Below are 22,325 nucleotides of genomic sequence, written 5' to 3'. Positions count from 1 at the left end.
CTCTATATACAAACCTTTAAAAATCAAATTTTAAAATGAATTTCATTACTTACAAGTATCTTTCTATTAAAAATAATATTATTTAAAAAACAGTATTATTTAAGACATAAATGAATACTAAATATGAACACTTTTATCGACAGAAATTTAAATCTTAATGTGTCATAATGTGAAAAACTAACTTTTTATTAAATCCAACGTCTTTAATCTCTCTTTTATTTTAGCATAAGGACAAATTGGATTAATTAAAACTTCAACTTACAAAAGGGGAACTATAACTTGAGATGTTTAAAAAGTTTAAAACCTGAGTGGTTGCTGCTTCACAATTTGATGCAAAATTTTACACACCAATGGTAACCCTTTGATGTTCGAGTCCATCATCATTTTCCTCCTCTTTGATGCGCCTAAAGAAATCACCAATCATGCATATCATTTTTTTTTTTAACAAACAATTATGCATATTATTATTGCCTCAAACTCTCATTACTTTGTGATAATTCACCTTCTTCAGCCTCACCAAACAAGGTCAGCTTACCCATACTTAATAGTGCTTGCGCGCATAATACGTAGATTTCTGTATATTGTAAGGCAAACAAGAAGGGAATATATTTTATTATTATAATTATAAATATAAATCCTTTCAATTCCTCAAAAGTTAAACCATCAGTTTAGTAGTAGTAATACAGAAGTAAAAATAAAAGTATTGAGACTTTCTACATGCTAGAAAAAAGAGATGACAACACAATCCAAAGAAAAGCTCCATTTACGCCATGCCTCCACTCGTTGCTGTTCTGATTATCTGAAACAGAGCTGTTCAGAAACGGTAAAAACAAAGTATGATCAGTGAACTATGGAAGGGCCTTTATAAAGATTTAACGAATATGATAACACAAAGGTAGCAATTGAAAACAATCTAAATCATATTTTTTCTATAACCAAAAAGCTATTGTCATTCCAATTTTAATTACAATTCAACTTATTATTTATTTTTATTCATTTTCCGAGAACATTCTGACTTTCAGAAAAACACATGCACGCAACAAATACTTCAGTTACAAAAATCCTGACAAGAGATCCAGATTGTGAAAACTTGAGACCTTGACCTCTATTGTAAAAACAAGCCATATTTAATGTCAAGAAGCACGAGACAACAATATATATTAAAAACGCATTTTGAGTTCCAAATTTGAATAAAAAACAAAAACCAGAGCCTTACAGGATCCAATGACCACAAAGACAAAGAATCCCAGAAGAACAGGCCCAACAGGATAGTCTTTTCCCTTCTTGGTGGTTGTTTCTGGCACAAACCCTCTTTTAGTGATATTTTTCTCAAACTTCACCACCTTCCTATCTGCAAGGCGCCTTGATGTCGTCTACACATGTAGCAGACATCACAATTTCATTTGACATCAAAAGAAGAATTAAAATTCAAATGATCTATTGCTAATTTGGAAAAATATCGCAACAAAAGGAAACCTCACATGCTCAAATCGAGATATCATTCAGGAAGAGCGGAAAATACTGCAATCGTACATTTAAATCCATAATTCGACACATATTTAACACAAACAACAGCACAAAGATCAGATCTATATGCTCAATTGAAGCTAACAAGCAAAAGGATTGCATTTATGAATGATAAGCATCACCGACAACCAGATTCACGAACATTCAAAAAAAGAAAAAAAGAACAAAAGAAAATAATAATAATTGTTAACTGCGATCAAACCAGTAATTAGAAAACAGTGGACAAACCCTAAGATCCTAAATGACCAATTATGTACAGAAAGTACCGGTAAGGAAGCAGATCAAGGATTCAAAATAAGAGATGAGGATATCGGATAGAAGAAAGAGCAAAACGTACCATGATCGTAGCAGATCGGAGACCGGAAAAGGCTGGAACAACAAGATCGCCGGAGATTGACAGAAGCTAGCTGGTTCCGGCAGCACCTTCCTTCTTCCACCCTCTTCAGGCAGACAGGCAGCTCGTCCGCGTAAACAAACCAAACAACGGCCGCTTCTGTTATCTCTCCGTTCTCAAAATAGGTTGAAGCCAATTCTACTCGCGGTTAAAAAATAAAATAATTGGATCCCCGAGCCCAGCGTCACGACTCCTTCGCGATTGGGCCTGGCCACGTATTCATATACACGCGTCATCCAATTATTGGATGAAGTACAAACGTGGCGTTGAATAATTTCGAAGGTCACACAATGAAGGATTTTTTTTATGCAAAAAAAAAAGTTTTCAATAAGAAAAAAAGTACAATTATTTTTTAAATTGCTTACAGTTAAGTTTTTAATATATTTTTTTAAAAAAAAGTTATAAACATAAATTTAAATGATTACAAAATCAAGAATTTTAAATGTAAATAAAATATTTGAATTATAAGTGTATCTCTTAATTTACAAATAGGATTATTGATTTTACCTGTCTTGAATCATTTTTTTGTTCAAAGCCTAAAATTTTGACTTTAATGTCATTCTTCCATTCTTTTTTTACACTTTTTTTTTTTTTTTATCTGCAACTTAGTTGAAGTGCAAACCTGGCGTCGGATAAGGGATAACCATGAACTATATAAAGGTCAAAACGAGGAAGGATTTTTTATTTTTTTTATAAAATATCCATTAAGAGATTATAACCTTAAGTTTATTTTGTTTCAGTTTATTTTATAATTTATGAGTTTTTATTATATTTATTCAAACTTTTAAAAATAATTGAAATAAAAAAATAAATTCTTGATTTTTTATGAAGCTATTTTGAGTATCTACGAAAAATAATCTAAAAAAAATATTTTAAAAATGTGAAATACATAAAGAAATCATAAAATTCTAAAAAAAAAAAATGATAAATTATTTTTATAAAATAAAAAATATATCATAAAATTTAAAAATAATTAAACAATAATTATTTTTTTATTATTACAATCAAACATAAAATAATGTCTATTTTCTTATGAAATCTTTATAAAATAAATTATTTTTATAAAATTTTTAAATTATTTAAAAATAATTTATTTTTAAATTTTAAATAAACAGGATCCTTAGTAATTAGTATTTTTTGTAAATCAATTTAAGAAAATACTGTTTATCTTTTTATCTACAAGTTACTTGAAGGATGCTTTGTCTCCGCATCGCCACCTGTTTAACGGCAACGGCGTCGTGACTCAGTTAGAACGCGGCACGGCACGTGTACTTAACTGGACAGCAATTGCAAATCATGATAGAACTTTGGGCCTTGTGGGTTTTGTGTCCAGGAATTATGGGCTTACTGAAATTGCACCGGTTACATTAAGGCCCGTTTAAAGCCCATCAAAAAGAGCCAAGTCTTGGGCTTCGGCCTATTAATTCTCCCACAAAAAAAAAAGAAACAGAGAGCCATGACTCTCTTTAGTCCCAAAAAATCTAAAAGGAAGAATTGACACTAAAGCAAAAAAAAAAAAAAATTATTTTGAGATTCCAATGCCAATTTTTGTGTACGTGGCAACTTAATTAGTTGAGAAAAGTTTACCTCTTATTTTCAGTATCTTGAGAAAAATAATATTTACTATTGATAAAGTTTGCTCATTGTGCTCATATATTTAACCAACAAAGGTTGGGTGTAGCGGAAAAGACTGTCTCTTACAGAATAACAAACTAAAATTTAACTCTTTATTAAAAAAAATATCTATATTTAATATGGATCGTCTTGCCTCTAATATAAATATACATGTGAGTAATATTAAAAAAAAAAAAAAAGCAAGAAGGAATTGACACGTTAGTGCAGATGTGAGTGTGACATATTCTATATTATCATTTCTCATTTCTGTTGAATGATGTGTGGGGACAGTTTGGTATGACAACATTTATTTTGCCTCAATAAGTTAGATGCCGTGGGTCTTCCAAATTTATACTTCTAAAACAACTATCATAAAATACAGGATATTTCGCAGTTCAGAACCTTTATATTAAGTAGGTACTTCATTTCCTTTTGACTTTGTTATTTCGTTTTATTACGTTAATATAATTACTCTTTTATTTAAAAAAAATAGCTATTTCATTCATTTCAAATCATTTTTAATCCACCAAAAGATTGAATTTAGCATGGGAGAGTTGAGACCTGTAAAATTTGAAACTTGTAGTTTGCCTTTTAGGCTGCATAGGCTGCAAAAAGATATTGGGTCACGGCTTCCAAACTTTCCGCAGTTCTATAGAACCTAATTTTAATTTTTTTATTATAATGTTTTTTCATCAATATATATATATATATATATATCGAGAACGTTACCAACAGTACTTGGTTGAATGAGATGGAATACATTCTTTTTTTTAGATGTCTATGCTATTTGATATCCCATAATATTAGGTCAAATACATCCCGTACTGCTAGATATATATGCTATGTGATAAATAAATGTCACATTATAATAAATTAATTATTTAATTAAATTATAACTTAGATGAATTAATGTGAGAATTGAACACATAATTCAAAGCAATCAAAGAGGTTTTTTAAAGGCAAAAATAGCATAACAATCAACGACTCAAGAAGCTGCATTGTCTTGGATTGAAAGACACATAAAAATTATCACCATTTTTCCTCCAAAAATCAAGAGGTAGCTCAGCCAAGTCACCAGTTGGTTGAAAGCCATAACCACTTGATAAGTTTCCATCACTTTTTTTTTTATTTTTTCCTTTACCAAATTCATGTGCCTTAGCTCTCATTCAAATTCAAATTCTCTCTCAATTTTTCATTTCCAAACATTTTATCTCACTTTCTCACTTGTTCATCCATTTTCACACTCAATCATCCACTTATATCTTTCTCAATTCTCAATCAAATCATACAAGACTACTCACATTCTTCCCCTCTCTTAAATCTCATCTCATCCTTACTAATCATTTAAGGATTGAAAGTTCAAATCAACCATGATGAAGATTCAAGGGTTCAGCCAACTTTGGAAGAGCATGAAGATGTCAACTATAGTGATAGAAGGTTAGAGATCATGGAAGATTCCTATGAGGGAGATAAAAGAGATGGAGTTTACATAATATTCATTTGACTAAGAACTTTCTAATCCTAGATTTTTTTCATTTTACTTCCAGTTGTAATCCTAAATTTAAGTTACAATTTGATTGGCTTTTTACTCTAATTTGAATTCATAGCCTTTTGTAATGAGCGAATTCTTGTTGACTCTATTCTTTGCCTTGTTCAACAAGTAAGAATTTCGGCCATGTCATGTATCTTGAATTAATGTGATATGATTTGTCTTGAATTTGCCTTTACATAATCTTGTGGGTTAATTCATTGACTTGAATTAGGGTGTTGCATAATTTTATGATATTTTTATGTCTAAATCATGCTTTGGCCATGGCTAATTTAAAGAAACACACCAAGCTACTTAATTTAGTGGGTTGGTTGTGGCTTAGTTCACTTTAATCTAGGGAATTAAGTTAGGTTAACTAGTTAATCCAGTTAGGTTTAATTGAATCTAGGGAAAACTTGATCTAGTGAGGAATGGATTCTTAGTTAAACACTGTAATGGGCAATGAAATATCTAATATTGAATTCCTAAAGATCTCCATATATAATTGACATAGGATAATTCACTTACTCTTTTAGCTTAGCTTTCACTAGTGTTTTCTATAGCTTAGTTTAGTTCAAAATCTCAAACATTTAAGTAATTTGTCCACTTAATAATCTCATAATTGAATTAGAATACTCGCTAGAGAGATGACTTAGGATCGACTCTTTACTATATTAGGTTAAAACTAGAACTATTTTAAAGGGTGTGTGGTAAGTTGTTCAGCACTTTGTATCCACTACCTAATAATTGGCTCAAATTGAATTTGAATAGTGCCTTTGCTATGAATTATGAAGGATATTTTATAATTGAAATTTCACAATTTACAAGTCAAATTTTGATATTTGCAACTACAAGGTCCTTATCATACATTAATATTCTCCTAGATCCTCAATTGTCATTCTGCAATTATTTTATGGCACAAGCAGGGATGGAACTAGGTAAATAGATTTTTTTTTTTTACCATCTAGGTAAATAAATTTAGGAGCAGCCGTCCCAAGAGTTATGACATGACATGGGTACAAGCATATGTAACATGGTCTTGCCGCCCCTAAAATTAAATCCTCTCTCCTAAATTATGAATTTGCCTACCTCTAAAGTCATAAGTTATAAATGCCACCCCAAGAAATTACAAAATTCTCAGGCTTTGTGTGTGTGTGTGTGTGTGTGTGTGTGTGTGAATGTGTTTCACGTGCACTGTGTGACTTTTTCTTAATCAAATTAAAGAACACAATGTAACAAGGTATGAATAGACTACTACTACTACTTCACAAAGAAAACAAAACTTGTAGACAGCCATGAGGATCATGATAGATGATACAACAAAGGCTCATTTATACTTGGGACCCAAATACAAATTAAAACTCAAGCAGTGAGGTGAAATCAAAATTTACAGTTTGCATTGTGTTCTTTTACAGTCAATTTAGTTCAGTACTTTTTTATTTTTGAAAAAATTAATTATTTGGTCATATAATTTTGATTTGGTTACAAGTTTGTCTTGAACATTAACTCAATACAATTCATTCTCTATATAATTTTAACTTAATTGTAATAAAGTCCCTATAATTAATCCATTGGAATTCAGTCTTTATAGAGTTTAATAATATAAAATGTTAAGTTTTAAAAAATAAATTTAATCCTTATAATTTTTTAATAAAGGAACTAAGATTTTAAATGGTTAAAATTATAAATATTAAGCTATACCAAATCAAAATTCAAGTGTTGAGCTACAATAGAATTAAAACTACATAAATTGAGTTATAATGAATCAAAATTTCAAAGATTGAATTATAATCAAGTCAAAATTATAAAAATTAAATAATTAATTTTCCATTTACATTTTAATAAGTTGATTTATGGAATATTAGCACAAATAAATACATGCACATCAGCATATGTGCTTCTTGCTTAAAATTTTGTCTTCCTAATCACATTATCTTTGATGTTAAATACGGTCTAAGACTAAGTGATTTGGACTCAAGCTGTCTCGAGTCCTATATGATGAGAAACTCTCTCAATATACTCTGTTTTATTTCATTTATAAGGACTCAAGCTTGTGATTCTCCTTGCTCGCCTAGTTAATATTGGTAATTGATCTATGTGCTTTTGATGGTGGTTTTAGGTAGTTGCTTAGTGGTTTACTCATTCCCATTGAAATTATAAGAGATTTTGATGTTTTCTATGACTAATTAATGAGGTTTCTTTAAAAATGCCCTTAGTAAATATTTCTTCCAGTCCAAAATAGAGGATGTTTTATATCAACCAATATTAAGCGAAAATGTAGGACACTTTGCAAAAAGTTAATACTCATAAATTTTTTTTTCCAAAAGTATCCTTAATAAATATATTGTAGAGAGGAATTATATAAGTAAGAAATTAAAAGTAATTAAGATAGATTGATTTTAATTGGCAGTTAATCTTGGAATGTAATGATATTTTTTTATGCAAACTATTTTTAACTACTCTTCTTAAACATTTTTCAGTTAATTAAAAAAGTTTTATATTTTGAATCGAAGAGACTATTGGAAAGTAATGAGATTTTCATATTTATTTGTAATTAAATTACCCTATTAAATAAAGATAAAAATACAAAGAGTGAATAATTTTTAATGTTGTTAACTGCTTTTTATATGGAATGTCTTATAATTTTGATAGAAAGAAATAGTTAATATTGGCATATTGATTGAGAAATACCGAAACTATCATGAATTATCCTCTAACTAATTTGTAGAACCTAAAAAAATAGGTTAGTTATTTGTAATTTATGAAGAGTTTGTGATACTTTTCTAAAAATAACACTGTTATTTAATGATTAAAATTTAACATATAAACATAAAAATGTCCTAATAAATAGAGGCATTCTAGAAATTAAAAATTTAATACCGAAGACAAAAGAGAATGTGACCTTATACTTGTGATCAAATTAAAACCCTTAAATGAATCTTATGTAATGTCCGCTTAAACATTATCTTAAATTATCACAAATCAATTTTTCACACTACCTTCAAGAGGTAATTAAACCCTCCTAAGCATTTCCAAATATAGAAGGGTTGGTTACATTTAATTTTAAAAATATTTAAAATTAGTTGGGATCCCATAAACTTTTTAAAAACATCATTTGAACTCAAACTTTATATTTTAAAATTATTATAGGAAGCATGGAAACAATGCAAGAAGCAAACCATGAGAAACTAGGGCCAAAAACACCATTTTGGAGCCTATGTCATAGCATGGTATGCATGCACCATGGCATTTGGCACAAAAAAAGCATTTTCACCTAAGTGCCATGTACCATGACATGTCGTCCATGTGCCGTAGCAAATATGCATTTTGTTGTCATAATAGTGAAGCTTTAATGTGTGCCATTTTCATACCTGATTTTAGATCAAAGACATTCAAGTATCCACAAGAAGTTTGTTTAATTATCTATCTAATAGCACAAGTATCATTTCAATCCAATAACTCATTTAAAAATTGGACATTCTGATACATAAAATCAGTTTTAAAAGCATTTTCCAAACATCCAAGTGCATCAAATCCCAATCTTGCGCCATTAAACTAATTTGTACCTTGAACTAAGTCCAATAGACATATAGATACTTGATTGACTGATCAAACATGTAATACGTCAAACAAAAGATTTGACCATTTAAAGCTTGATTTCATATAATAGTGGCCATTCATCAAAGCACCATAAAAATCATTACTTGGCCAAATCATCACTGCAGCATATATGAATATCACCACATTAACGTTATCACTACGTATATACAATATTCTTGCACTTATATTAGTATTTTAGCTTATCACCATAAAATTATTACAAAATCACCATAAAAACAAATTTAGGACTAAAATACATCACATATACTATCATATAAGTGTAACCATCAAGATGACAAACGTTCATAGTTGGTAATACAAAACTTTATATACAAGTATGTACACGTACTCAAAATAAAATTGAGCTTTATAATATGTAATAGCTTATCAACTAGTCCTTGCCTAATTCTTTCCCTTGTCCTTTCTCTATCTCTGAACCTATAACATAGTAACCATAGAGTAAGATAAAATCTCAGTAATCAAGATAATTTATATTACTAATTAACATGTAAAGCTATAAACAAGTATTAAAAGCTATAATATAGACACATAGGTTCAACATGTAATATCAACACAATAGAATGCCTGAACATAACCATTTGAACCTCGAGTAATCCCAACTAAACATGTAAGCTATCACATAACTAAACCACATGTCTAATCCTAGCTCACCTTTCGTGATAAGACTACCGAGCCAAAGGCATCCTAACTTACAAGTAATCAAGGTGTCATTACTCTAACACCACATTCTATTAATGCTGAAGAGCGAGGTCTCCAATACTGCACCTTTTCAGGCACTAAGGAGAATAGTTCTCTGACACCACACGCCTTTCAAGTGCTAACGATAGTAGAAGGTACACATGCATCCTAAGGTATCAATGATGCTATATGGACTTAATATCTACTGTTCCACTATGTTAAACACCCACCCTTACTAAAATTCACCAAATATCACCACTAGATCAGACAAATTTTCCCATGTAATCATATTCAATTCACCACATACTAAGATTAAGATACAAAACCATCACCACGTACACATTTTGACTAACATGCATTGATATTATTTTAAAAACATATATATTATATATAAATGATGTTTTTACCCTCTAATTGAAAATACAAATTTTGCTTTCCAATACTTTACTGTTTTCCAAAACACATATGTACATGTATCATTTAACATAAATTTGTACCAATAGTCTTGTAAATAAATATACAAGTTAATAAATACTATAAATTATTCGATTATCTCAACTCATTCATTACTAAAAGGGTTTTCTGTGGTCACTACTACAGCTTTGGTTTCCTTTAACCTTTGAGAGGTTCCAATTGATCAAATCTATAAAATTGACCACTATATGTCATTTCTCACTGAAATAAGTACTTAAATAGCAGAATTAACTAATCTAAACTTCTAATTCCCCTTTCTTTGGACGATTTCTTTCCAAACCACCTTCCACAACTTCCACTAATCCCGTTAATATCAATGTAAAGTTTTTACAACTTTAAATCTTTAAAGCTAAAATCTAGCCAAAGCCCAGTACTCAATCACCAACCAACAATCTAATTATAAATAAACAATTTAACTTCCCATAACCTTTTAATGATCTTTGGACTAGAAAACAACTCTCACTATCTCAAAATTCAATTTTTGTTTCCATATCTCTAATTAAGAGAAAACAATGTAGATAGGGAGAGGAAAGAGGTTCAAAGCTTACCCAAAAGATAATAAGTCAGAAACAACTCCCAAGTGGTTGTAATCCAATGCCCTAACAGAGTTACCCTTCCTCACATTTGTGCTCTTTATTTTCCTTCCTTTTTCCTCTCAAAATCACAAGTTAGCTCCTCCTTTAAAGTCAATTTTTTATCCATGCACCGCAGCGCATTGCACCTTATCGCAGTATGTGGCACAGTAAACAAAATCTCACTTTTAGCTCTCCCACTCAATTTTGGTTAACTCTACTTTCATCCAATCTTTATCACACAACTATCCAAGGACCCAAAATGTCAAGTTACAATCCCAAAAACATGATTATCTTAAATAATTCACTAATTTATTAAGTTACCCTTAAATTAGTAATTAGCTTCTAAATTAAAAATTTGAGATGTTACACCTTGTATTTAGAATCAAATAGAGTAGTAGCAATCATCATTATAAATGAAAGAATTATAACTCATGTTCATAATTAGGGTTTCTTTGGTTGTGTTCTCTTTTTTAAAAAAAATGATTTTGCAATATAGTTTTTAAAATTATTTTTCAAAGCAAAACAAAAAGAAAATATATTTAATTGTGTTAATTTAAAGATAGGTTTAGAATTAAAGAATAGACCAATAATGATGGTTGCCAATAGTTAATGGAGAGGCTTATGATAATTATTGGTCAATGTAATTGTAATTTTAGTAATCAAATGTAATGTATATCATAAATAAAAATAACTTTAAGATGTTTGTATTTTTTGTTTTTAAAAAAGAAAAAAAAGAAAAGTTTTGAAAACAATTAAATTCAAAACAATTATATAAAAGATTTTTTTTGTTTTTAAAAATAAAAGGCTATTTTTTAAAATAAAAACCAAAGAACTCCTTACTCTCCTAAATCTTAATTCCCCAACTTTTTCCTTAGATGCTAAATCATAATTCATTAAATTTTAGTTTAATTTTAATCTAATAGCCAGCTTGTTTTCACTTTCAACGAACCAAAAATCCTTTTAAAATGGAGTTCCAACAAGGATGTTATTTGGATTTTGACTTTCTCAAGAAATATTTTTGAAATGTGAAATGGGCGAAACATTATTATCAAACTTTCTAGTTGACTCTCTATGTTTATTATTTTTATGTCTTAACTTATAAAATTATGTTAATTCACTCATAAACTTAGACTAGATGTAAACTCAGTTAAACTCATGAGTTGACTCTGAATTTACCATTTTTATATTTTTAACTTACAAAAAAATGTCAACTTGCTTATAAACTTAGATTAGATGCAAACTCAATTAAATTTGCTAAACGTGCTGATATTTTTTATTGAGTTGAGCGAATTAAATATATACTATATAACACTCGATTCATAAAAGTGGTAGGACCTAATTCAAAGAAAAATAAAACTCAAAAAGCAAGAATCAATATTAACAAGAAAAAACAAGAAATTCCTTAAGTAAGGACTTGTTTGGTTTTTGTAAAAAATTGTTTTGCAATATAATTTTGAAAATTATTTTCAAAACAAGATAAAAAGAAAATATGTTTGATTGTGTTAATTTAAAAATCAGTTTTATAATTAAAAATTAGTTCATAGTAATGGTCGTTAGTAGTTAATGATGGTGACTTATGATAATAATTGATCAAGGTAACTATTATTTTTAATAATTAAATGTAATACATTTTAAAAACAAAAAAATAAAATAAAAATAACTTTAAGATGTTTCAATTTTTGGTTTTTAAAAATAAAAAATGAGAAAATTTTTAAAAATAATTAAATTTAAAACACTTATTCAAACGAGTTTTAAAAATTAAAAAAAAAACTGTTTTTAAAAAGAAAAACCAAACAAGCCTTTAGATGCCCTATTTTGAAATTTCTATGCTGAGTATGATAATCTATTAATATAAATTGATTTAATTTTAATTAATTATTTTTTAAATATATTTAAATTAAATTATGGTTATATTTTATATTTTAATTATATACTTTTAATAACTATTTATTAATATATGTAAACTAAGAGTTTATAATTTTAGTTTGCATTCATATAATGAGTTTACTTAAATTTGAGAGTTTGACAACTTTAATAAAATAACCAAACAAACCATAAATAGGGAAACAAAAAAAGAAAAAAAAAAGAAGAGATTTTACTTCCAAACTCTAGAAGACGAATGAAGTAAAAATAATGAAGAACGGTCGTGCCAATTGATTCTGAGTTTATATGTTTACTTACTTTTGATTTTGGTTTGATATTCTCGAATTGTATCTAGAACTATATGTTTATTATTTATTCTATACATGAGTTGCTAATTCTTTAAGTTAGAGGTAGGTATACAACCTAACTTAGGTTTAGTTGAAAATAATAGGGCTTTCATTTATATTTAGCTTGCTTGTGTGCATTGTTAACTACATAAGTATTAATTATCTACATTAAATTATTCCTAGAATGTGTATGATGAAGTATCCATAATAATTAAGATGAATATAATCAACCTAGGCTTGCTATAGAAGATTTAGGTTATTGTGATGGGTTAAAATCATTACTTAATGGTCTTGTTAAGTATCCATAAGTGATTGAAAAATAATTACAGTTCATTAGAAACCTCAATCTTTATTAGTTGCAATCATCATTACAAAACAAAGACTCACAAATGAAATTCGTAATTAGTCTTCCCATAAAATGGAACAATTCTAAAATATTGTTCTAATTCTTGGTTTAAGTTTAAATCCAACATTCACTCATATGGTTTGACAAATGTTTTCTAAATCTAAACTAATATTAATTATAATAATAATTCTAATTTTTTTAATTTAATGTAAACAATCTAATAATTTATTATTGTCAGTGTCAGGTATTATACTACCTCAATGTCAAATTATAAGATATTTTTAAAGGTGATTTATTATCCTAAAATATAAGGTAGTTTAATAAAAATAAAGTTTTATTAAATATAATTTTTTAATATTATCCTTCCCTCCGTTTTTTTAAGGTCAAAACCCTTCCTTCCTTGTTATTCTCTCTCTTTAATAATTTAAAGTTATATTATAGAGTATTTTTAAAAATTTATACTTTTATTTAAAAAATAAAAAGTATATTTAATGAATTGTCTTCTAAATGGAGACTGGGGAAGTGCTGTATGCTCCTCCGAAGTTGAGCCATTCATTTTGCTACCAAGTGTAAATTTTCAATTTCATTTGTCTCCCTCATTCATTCTTTGAAAAATCATCCCTATTAATTATACATACTCAATTTAATTTTATTTATAAATTATTTCCAACATGTTTTACTAAAACCAAAAAAAATCTCAAAGCTCATTAACTTTATCTTAAAATTTAATAAATTTTTACCTTTACGCCTAATAAATATTATTAAATCTTATTATAGGTATTTTATTCAAAACATTGAATAAGAACAAAAATATAAAGAAAAATATTAAAAATTGACAAGTGCTCTAGAAATATAATCAAACTTTTTCTTCTCTCTAACCCATAAAAAGGACCATAGGAGTACAATATATGCAATTAATAAGGGTAGTTTCTAGTAATGATTAAAATGATACTCTCTTTTTTTTAAATGTAAGGCATTTTTTGAGGAGTTGGATGTTTAAAAATGTAAGACATTTTTAATTTTTTAAGGTGTAATCAATGTCTTTTTTTTCAAAAAAGATGAATGACTTTATATTTATTATAAAGTATTTAACAGGGATAAATATGAAAAAATAAAGTTAGTTGAAAAGTAAATAACTATTTTATTGAGAGGTAAAATTTAGTTAAAAATGCTTTATATTTTCTAACTGAGGGAATATATTTTATAAAAAGCAACACTCATTTCTTTTTTTAATGAGAAAAAAACCAATTAATAAGGGTATTTCTTACAAATAATTAATTTATCTAATTTTATTGACATATGTGAATTGGTTAGCTAGCTCTTGAATATAAAACCAATTAATAAGGGTAGTTTCTAGTAAATGATTAAAATGATACTTTCTCCATTAAAAAATATAAGGTATTTTTAATCAAATCTCACCTTTCAATAAAGTAGTTACCTACTTTTTAACTAACTCTATCTTTTCATATTTACCCCTATTAAGCATCTTTTAATAAATATAAAGTTATTATCAATAGGAGTACTTTTAAAAAAGACAATAATTACACTTTAAAATATTAAAAATGCCTTATATTTTTAATATCTAACTTCTCAAAAAATGCCTTACATTTTTAAATAAATAAAATATATTTAAAAGATTTATTTTTATTATTATATATAATTATTTATTTTTATATATATTATTTAAAATATACTAATTTATTTATCATCAATTAAAGTACTATTCAAATTACAGTCCCACCATTGAACCAGTATTACCCATCAAATCCAAAGGGAGACGCAATTTATTCATAACATAACCGGTTTTCTTAACATTGGGTTTGAGATACTGATAGTGAATTAACTGAAAGAATATTGGCCCAAAAAAAAAGAATTAAATGAAAGAATAAGAGGAAAAAAATTGAATTAATTAAACTTTCTCGACCCACCCATCAAATCCAAAGGGAGACGCAATTTATTCATAACATAACTGGTTGGGACAATAATAAATAAAGAACTTAAATATTTGAATTAATTGAATTTTAGAGACCTGCCCATCCAATCCAAAGAGAGACGCAAAGCAGGGATCCAAAATCCTCGCAGGGTGGCAACAAAAAAATACATCAAAGAGTCAGAAGAAGCAGACAAAAATGTTGCAGGTTGGACCAATTTCATCCTATGCCCTCCCTAAGTCCCTAACCCTACTCTACATCTATGATCTATCTATATCTGTATTCATCTGCCCCCGCCACAACATATCACTTCATTTCATTTCTTTTCATCAAAATTAATCATTTGCTTGTCCTGATTTTGACTCACTTATTATTCAATTTTTTAAATTTTGATATATTATAATTTTAATTTTTATTATAACACAGTCCTTGGCATGACACGATCCAGCCATTTAACATATTAACCTTTGTATTTTAAAAAATAAAATTATTTTAAAATTTAAGAATTACTATTTTAAATTATTAAAATTTTTCATCTTTATGAAGATTAAAATTTTAAAATTATTTTAAGCTTTATAATTTTATTTTTTAAAATATAACTCTCAATATTTTAAATTATTAAATTATAAGAATTGAATTGCGCTGAGTCAAAATTAATGAGTTAAATTAAAATTAAATCACAATTGAGTAAAAACTATAAAAATTAAGTCATAAGTAATCTTAAATTTTAAGCATTAAATAATTATTATTTTTTCACATTAGAAGGGCATGCATTGTCACTAGTAGCCTGTCATTACAGGCAAGATGGAACCTTGGCCTCTATGTACTGAGAAACTTGCATGCCACTATGCTACAAGACTAATGATGCTTCACTTTATTTCAGTCCACCTCTCCTACCTCCAAACAAATCTTAAAAAAAAAATAGCAATCAAGTATCATTAAAAAAATTTATATCAATCAAAAATTAGTTATTATTAAAACTTAAATAAAAAATAAATTTAAATAAATTATTGCTAATTTAAAATAAATGGTTAAAATTTAAATAGATATTTATCAATAAAAGATTAACTCAAATTAATAAATATTTATTTAAGTTTTGATAATAAATGAACCTTGAATGATATAAATTTTTTTCAATGATTTTTAATTGATATTTAAAAAAAATAGAACCGATTCAAAAAGATCCACACGAGTGCTAGGGATTAACCCTTTCTATTGCCAAATGATTATTAGTAGCTTAACTTATTGGGTTAGGTATGGTCTGTGTTGTGATTTGCTTGTTGAGCTTTGATACCACTTTGGAAAGAAAGGAAGTCCAAATAAAAGGAAAGAAAGGAAGAATAATGGTTAAGGTTTCATCTTATTCCATTTATCTCTCCTCTAAACAAATTACAAACAAAAATATTTTCTTAATCTCAAATTATAAGATAATTTAATACAAAATTATGCCTATCAATAAAGATCAATAATTATATTTTACAATCTTATTTTTTAAAAATAAAATATAAACTTTAAAAAATTTCCATACAAACTTAATCATTACTCCTTCTAATTCTATTCATAAGCTACTTTCAATAATATTTTACTAGAATCAAAATTTTTTTTTGACTTTATCTTAAAATTTAATAATTTTCTACCTCTATCCCTAAAAAAGACAAAAAAAAACTATTTTCAATAATTTTTCCAAACATTTAACAAGACCAGAAAAATAAAGATAAATACAGAAAATAGTGAAATATTATATAAATAGGATTAAAAGAGTGCACTGCAACATCATTTTAATTTTTTTATTTGAAAGGTAATCTTAGAAAAGTATTATTAATAAAATTTTATTTTTTTCAAATCATCTTATATTTTAAAATAATAAAATTCTTTTAAAAATTGTGTCATGTAATTTGGGACGAATGTAATAAAACTAATTCAAAAGGATCTGCAGTGATTAACCCTTTCCATTGCCAAATAATGATTAGTAGCTTAACTTGTTGGGTTAGGTATGGTCTGTGCTGTGATTTTGTTTGTTGAACTTTGATACCTCTTGGAAGGAAAGTGGAATGAAGGAAAAGCGAAGTATGGTTAAAACTAAAAAGGTTAAAAAGATTGATGGATGTGAAGTGAGGATTGGTTGGTGGAGCATCATGATTACAATTAAGGTTAAATTCTTTCGCCCTACTACATCGATTCCGTGCCGTGCCAAAACTTTACAAGTCTCGCGGCCACCATTATTATTATTATTATTATTATTATTAAAAATTAATTATTTAACTTTTATAATTTTTATTCAATTTTAACTCATTTCTTTAATTTTAGTTCATTATAACTCAATACTTAAAATTTTAACTCGATTATAAATTAGTCTCTCAATGTTACCTCTTGCAATTTAATCCCTGAAACTTCAACCTCTTAAATTTTGATCCTTATATTTTAAAAAATAAAATTATAAAGATTAAAAATATTTTAAAATTTTAATATTTATAAAAATTAAAAGGTTTTAATAATTTAAAATATTATTAATAAACTTTAAAAAATTTGTAATCTTTATAATTTTATTTTTTAAAATATAAGGACTAACATTTAAGATGTTGAAACTTCAAAGATTAAATTATAAAAGATAAAGTTTAGGAGCTAATTTATAATTAAGTTAAAATTTTAGGGATTGAGTTATAACGAATCAAAATTTAAAAATTAAATTTAAATTAAGTTAAAATTATAAAAATTAAACGAATAAATTTTTTATTATTATTAAGGAGAAAGAAAAAGCAGAACAAAAGGTTAAAAAAAGAAAAAAGAAAAGGACTTGGCGTTAATGAAAGTCTTCATCAACACTCGTCACCAATATTCGGAGCTGCATGAGGGCCGAATAGCTTCGTTGGATGCTAACTTTTATTTTTTTAATTAAACAATTAATTGTTAGAGAGAGAGAGTATTTAATTTTAATAATTGAGGGTGGGTTTCAATTCAAACATCAACATCTGGAGCCAGTTTTGATGAACGAATGTGAATGACCTTTCTTCTCAATCAATAATGTAGCTCTTGTCCATTATGCTTTTGTCCTCTCTAAATTCTGGAGTCCAGGCTATACAACAAGTGTAGTTTTTATATAAAAAAAAATTATGGAATTAGCTTCATCACCTTTTGTTTTTAGAATTACACCTTTGGTAATATAATTAAATTATGGAATTAGTTCTTTGATAATATAATTAAATGACAAGATTCATTGATAATCAAATGTGGCAAAATAATAGCTAATCTAATTATTTGGTGATTTTTTTGTGTGATATGGGTTATATTTTTATCTTTTTTTCCTTTGGCTTTAGCAGTTGGTATTTGTATACTTCTTTTTTTGTCAAAAAAAATTAATCTTATAATATTTAATTGTGCTGTGAATATTTAAATACGTATTATTTTCATCCCAGATTATAAAATAATTTAAGACAATATTATACTCCCTTCGTCCTTATATATAAGGTGTTTTTAGCTGAATCTTACATATCAATAAAAATTTGTTATTTAGTTGAACTCACATAATAACACAATGATTTTCTAGTTTTATCCCTAATAATATCATAATTAATATCATGATGATAGTAGAAAAAATATACAATTAATTATCTATTCTATTTTCAAGACAAGGGTAAATTTATCTAATTACTAAAAAATATCATTGTCACTTCTTATATTTAGAAATAAAATAAATTTTTAAAAAATATTTTATATATAAGGACAGAGAGAGTATATACTAATAAAGCCCAATGATGATGCTTTACAAATTTACTTTTAAAAAATAAAAATATCAATTTTTAAACATATCATTTATTTAATATAACTTTAAATTTACAATTATTTTAATTGTCTCTTCACCTAAAGAGTAATATTAAAAATGCATCATTAATAAAATTTTATTTTTATCATATTATCTTATATTTGGAATAACAAAATACATTTAATGTTGTCTCATAATTTGAGAAAGAAGGAGTAATTTTTCTCTCGTTTTTTTCAAAAAATAATTATCAAACTAGCTTCCCTACATTTTTTTTTTTGAAAAATCACACTCAAGTCTCCCACAATATAATAAGATATTATATGTTCATCAACAAATTGAACATAATAAAATGGCAACTAGTTAGTAATGTACTATAAAAAAAATGAATTTTTGTAGTTATTAGAACCAATATTCTATGATAGTAGTGAGAAATTATGCTCAATTATATACAAACTTTAGGATATTTGATTGTGCTTGGGGACTATTTTTTTTTTTTCTCTTTTACTTATTCAGAAATTTTACTGCACTTGGATGCTTTTCTGCTTGGTTAATAACAAGACCCTCTCTCAAAGCACATTGATTTGATGGAACCACATGAATCCACTTATTATATTTTTTTTATTTTGAAAAAAATAGAGATAATAAAAATTTTGATTATATAAATCAAATTTAAATGATTGAACTGACTCTTGTATTAATTGATTTGCTCAGTATGGATGAATGGTCTTTGTGAACCCTCAGAAGCTAACATGCGTGAGGAAGTACAATTGTCTGAGCTTGGGGACTTTGTTTCCCTTGTCTGTGCTACCAGCACAACTTTTGAATGGTTTACATCAAATTTTAATGGTATAGATTAATCCTTTTTTTTAAATTATCAAATTTGATTGGTAAACTTAAATTTAACGACCTATAATAGCCATAGGTTTTTTAACTAAATGGGGATAAATCGTTTGTGAGCTAGCTTGCTTTCTTTCCACAATCAAAAGATGAAAACCTAGTAAACATTGTCCGCATGGCTAGGATGAGCAATACTAAATTAAAATTGAAAATGAAACCAAATTTTTTTTATTTAATTTGGTCTATTTAATTTGTTTGTTTGATTCAATTTTTTAAGTGAATAAGAAGCATCTTTCTATCACTTGCGATAGCAGTATTTTTTTTTGTTTAATTTGATGTTTTAATTTTTTATTTTTATAATTTAGTTTTTAATATAATAATATTGAGTTTTATTAATTTTCTCATAAATTATGATATACGATTGTTATTTTTTTATTGGGACTTCAACATCAAAAGAAAAAATTGAATAGAAAAATATATAAATAATTAAATTTCATAAATTCAAATCAAAACTTATAAATTAAATAGACCGATCAAATTAAATTATTATAATTTTATTTTTATTTTTAAAGTATTCACTTAAAGATAGCTGGTGCACTAAACTTGAGTTTAGGTCATGTCTCCTTTAAATGTTAAAAATCTAATCATACATGTCTTATCGTCCATGTGCCATAGACAGACGTTAATTTAAACTAATGGGTTCCAGACGTGCGTGTGTGCACATGACATTCAATTGGATGTTTAGTTAGATTTTTTTTTTTTTTTTAACAAATCCTCTCTCAGATCACAATGAGGAATTAAATCATCAAAATTCTTTTATATATACAATTGGCAACTTAACTCAAATTTTTTTAAAGATAAATTCTTCATGTACGTACACTTAACAACCTGACTCAGACAGATTTTTTTTTAAAACAAAATTGCTCCATATCCACACACTACAAGCTCTTGCTCTTAATCCTAGTTTGTTTGGTTCGATACAGTGTAAGAAAATTATTTATAATCCTAATGTATTATATGATTTCAAATGTTTGATTGGCATCAAGGTAATATAAATGGAATTAAATTATGTAAAAAAGATTATATCATACATTATAAAAAGGATTACATCAATAAACTTATGTAATTCTCATTACAATTATATTTTATATCAAAATATTTTTTCTCATATAACATATCAAACAAACACATATAATTTTTATTATATTACATTTTATTATTTAACATTTCATTACATTACATTCCCTCTTATTCTTTAAATCAAACGGGCTATAATAAGTGAGAGTGTGACTTACAGAGAGTCGTTGAGTGTTTGTCTATATCTTAAGTTGTGTTTCGAGATTGAAGCAATGCAAAGAATAGATGTCGAGATTGATTGATTGAGAGACAGAGAGAGAGAGAGAGAGGTTTTCTTTAAAAAAAAATCTGAGTCAGACTGTGCTACTCAGAAATTTGACATTTCCACTAAATCTGGAAGCGGTCAAGTCATGATCAAGCTGATCAGCCGCTTGGGTATGAGCCTGAGTTACCCAACAGTTTGACATTTTTACCATCTTCACCTCCAAACAAGGTAAATTTTTTTGGAAGTCATTCTTATCAATTTTATTAACATTAATGTAAAAAATAAAAAATAAAAAAAATATAAAATTTCAAACATATTCCTCTATATATAATAAGTTTTAAAAAATAATATTATGTTGCTTTTTTTCTCTTATCAAAAGTAATTTTAAAAATATTTGTTAAATATTACCTAAAAACTTGCACTATAATTTATAAATAAAATTAAATAAATTTTTTAAGAAGTCTTTTATAAATGGGATAGGAGGGGTAACATTCACTTTCTTTTTTTTTTTTTTAATTTTTTGTTTTGTGGCTGCTTCTTATGATCATTTTGTCCACAATCTCTTGTGTAAAAGCCACCCGGCCTGTTCCCTTATCCACCTCTTTCCAAACTTTAGCTTACTCATCTTTGCTTTCTACTCATCTCGACGTTTTCTCTTTAATTTTTTTTTTTTTTGGATTGGGTTTGGAGTTGGAGGGTATTATTATGGGTGAATTTCAGTAAAGGACACTGTGGAGTTTAATTTCAAATCAATACTAATAAATTATGAAAATAAAAGGTAAAATTAAAATACTGAAATAAAAATATGTTTTGATAAAAAATATAGGAAACATAATTTTCGGTTCATGTACTTTTACTTTAATCCTTATATTTTTTTATATTTTAGATCCCTATAATTTTATTTTCTATTATTTTGAGTCCTTTTAAAATTCTTATACTTTACTCATAGAGGGATCAAAAATAATAAAAAAATAAAAATATAGAGATCTAAAATATCAAAAAAAAAGTATGGAAATTAAAAGTAAAACGCGAGTAAAATATAGAGATCAAAAGTTATGCATATCCTAAAAAATAATTCAAATACATATTCTTCATTTATTTTAAAAAAATTCCACCACCACCTAAATCGGTGAAGTTTTTGTGAAATTGGGTGAAAATTGTTAAAAACAGAGAGCGACTATCTAAAAACATGAGTAGAAAACAAATGAGAAATAATAATAAGAAGATATAACATTTTAATTTAAAATCTCAAAGTTGAATTTAATAGGTCCTGTTCATTCTTTAAGTCATGATCTATCCACATATTAAGTTATGTTTTACCCAATGTCAAACTCTACTAATCGGCCAAGCTCAAGTCTACTCACATATAAACAATCTAACAAAAAATTTAAAAAAATAATAAAAAGCATTTTGATAATGCCTTATCAAAATATATTGGGAGAATAATAGTTAGATTTTAAAACACTGAATTAATGTCAGTTAAGTTAC

General features: G+C 26.8%; 1 protein-coding gene across 1 annotated transcript; it reads right to left on the bottom strand.

Annotated features, from left to right (window-relative positions):
• Window positions 1-581: 581 nt before the first annotated feature.
• Window positions 582-2,027, bottom strand: LOC129309733 (uncharacterized). The gene is made up of 3 exons (XM_054951418.1): window positions 1,865-2,027; window positions 1,217-1,373; window positions 582-810 (listed from the first exon to the last, which is right to left on the bottom strand). The coding sequence occupies exons 1-3, from the start codon at window positions 1,865-1,867 to the stop codon at window positions 764-766; spliced, it is 207 nt and encodes a 68-aa protein (XP_054807393.1). The 5' UTR covers window positions 1,868-2,027; the 3' UTR covers window positions 582-763.
• Window positions 2,028-22,325: the final 20,298 nt, after the last annotated feature.

This window comes from Prosopis cineraria, unplaced genomic scaffold (assembly GCF_029017545.1).
Source record: "Prosopis cineraria cultivar Desert tree isolate PC_DT_omini unplaced genomic scaffold, ASM2901754v1 PC4, whole genome shotgun sequence".
Lineage (NCBI taxonomy): Eukaryota > Viridiplantae > Streptophyta > Magnoliopsida > Fabales > Fabaceae > Prosopis > Prosopis cineraria.
The sequence above is the reverse complement of the archived record's forward strand: the minus strand, read 5'-3'. Positions and strand labels throughout refer to the sequence as shown.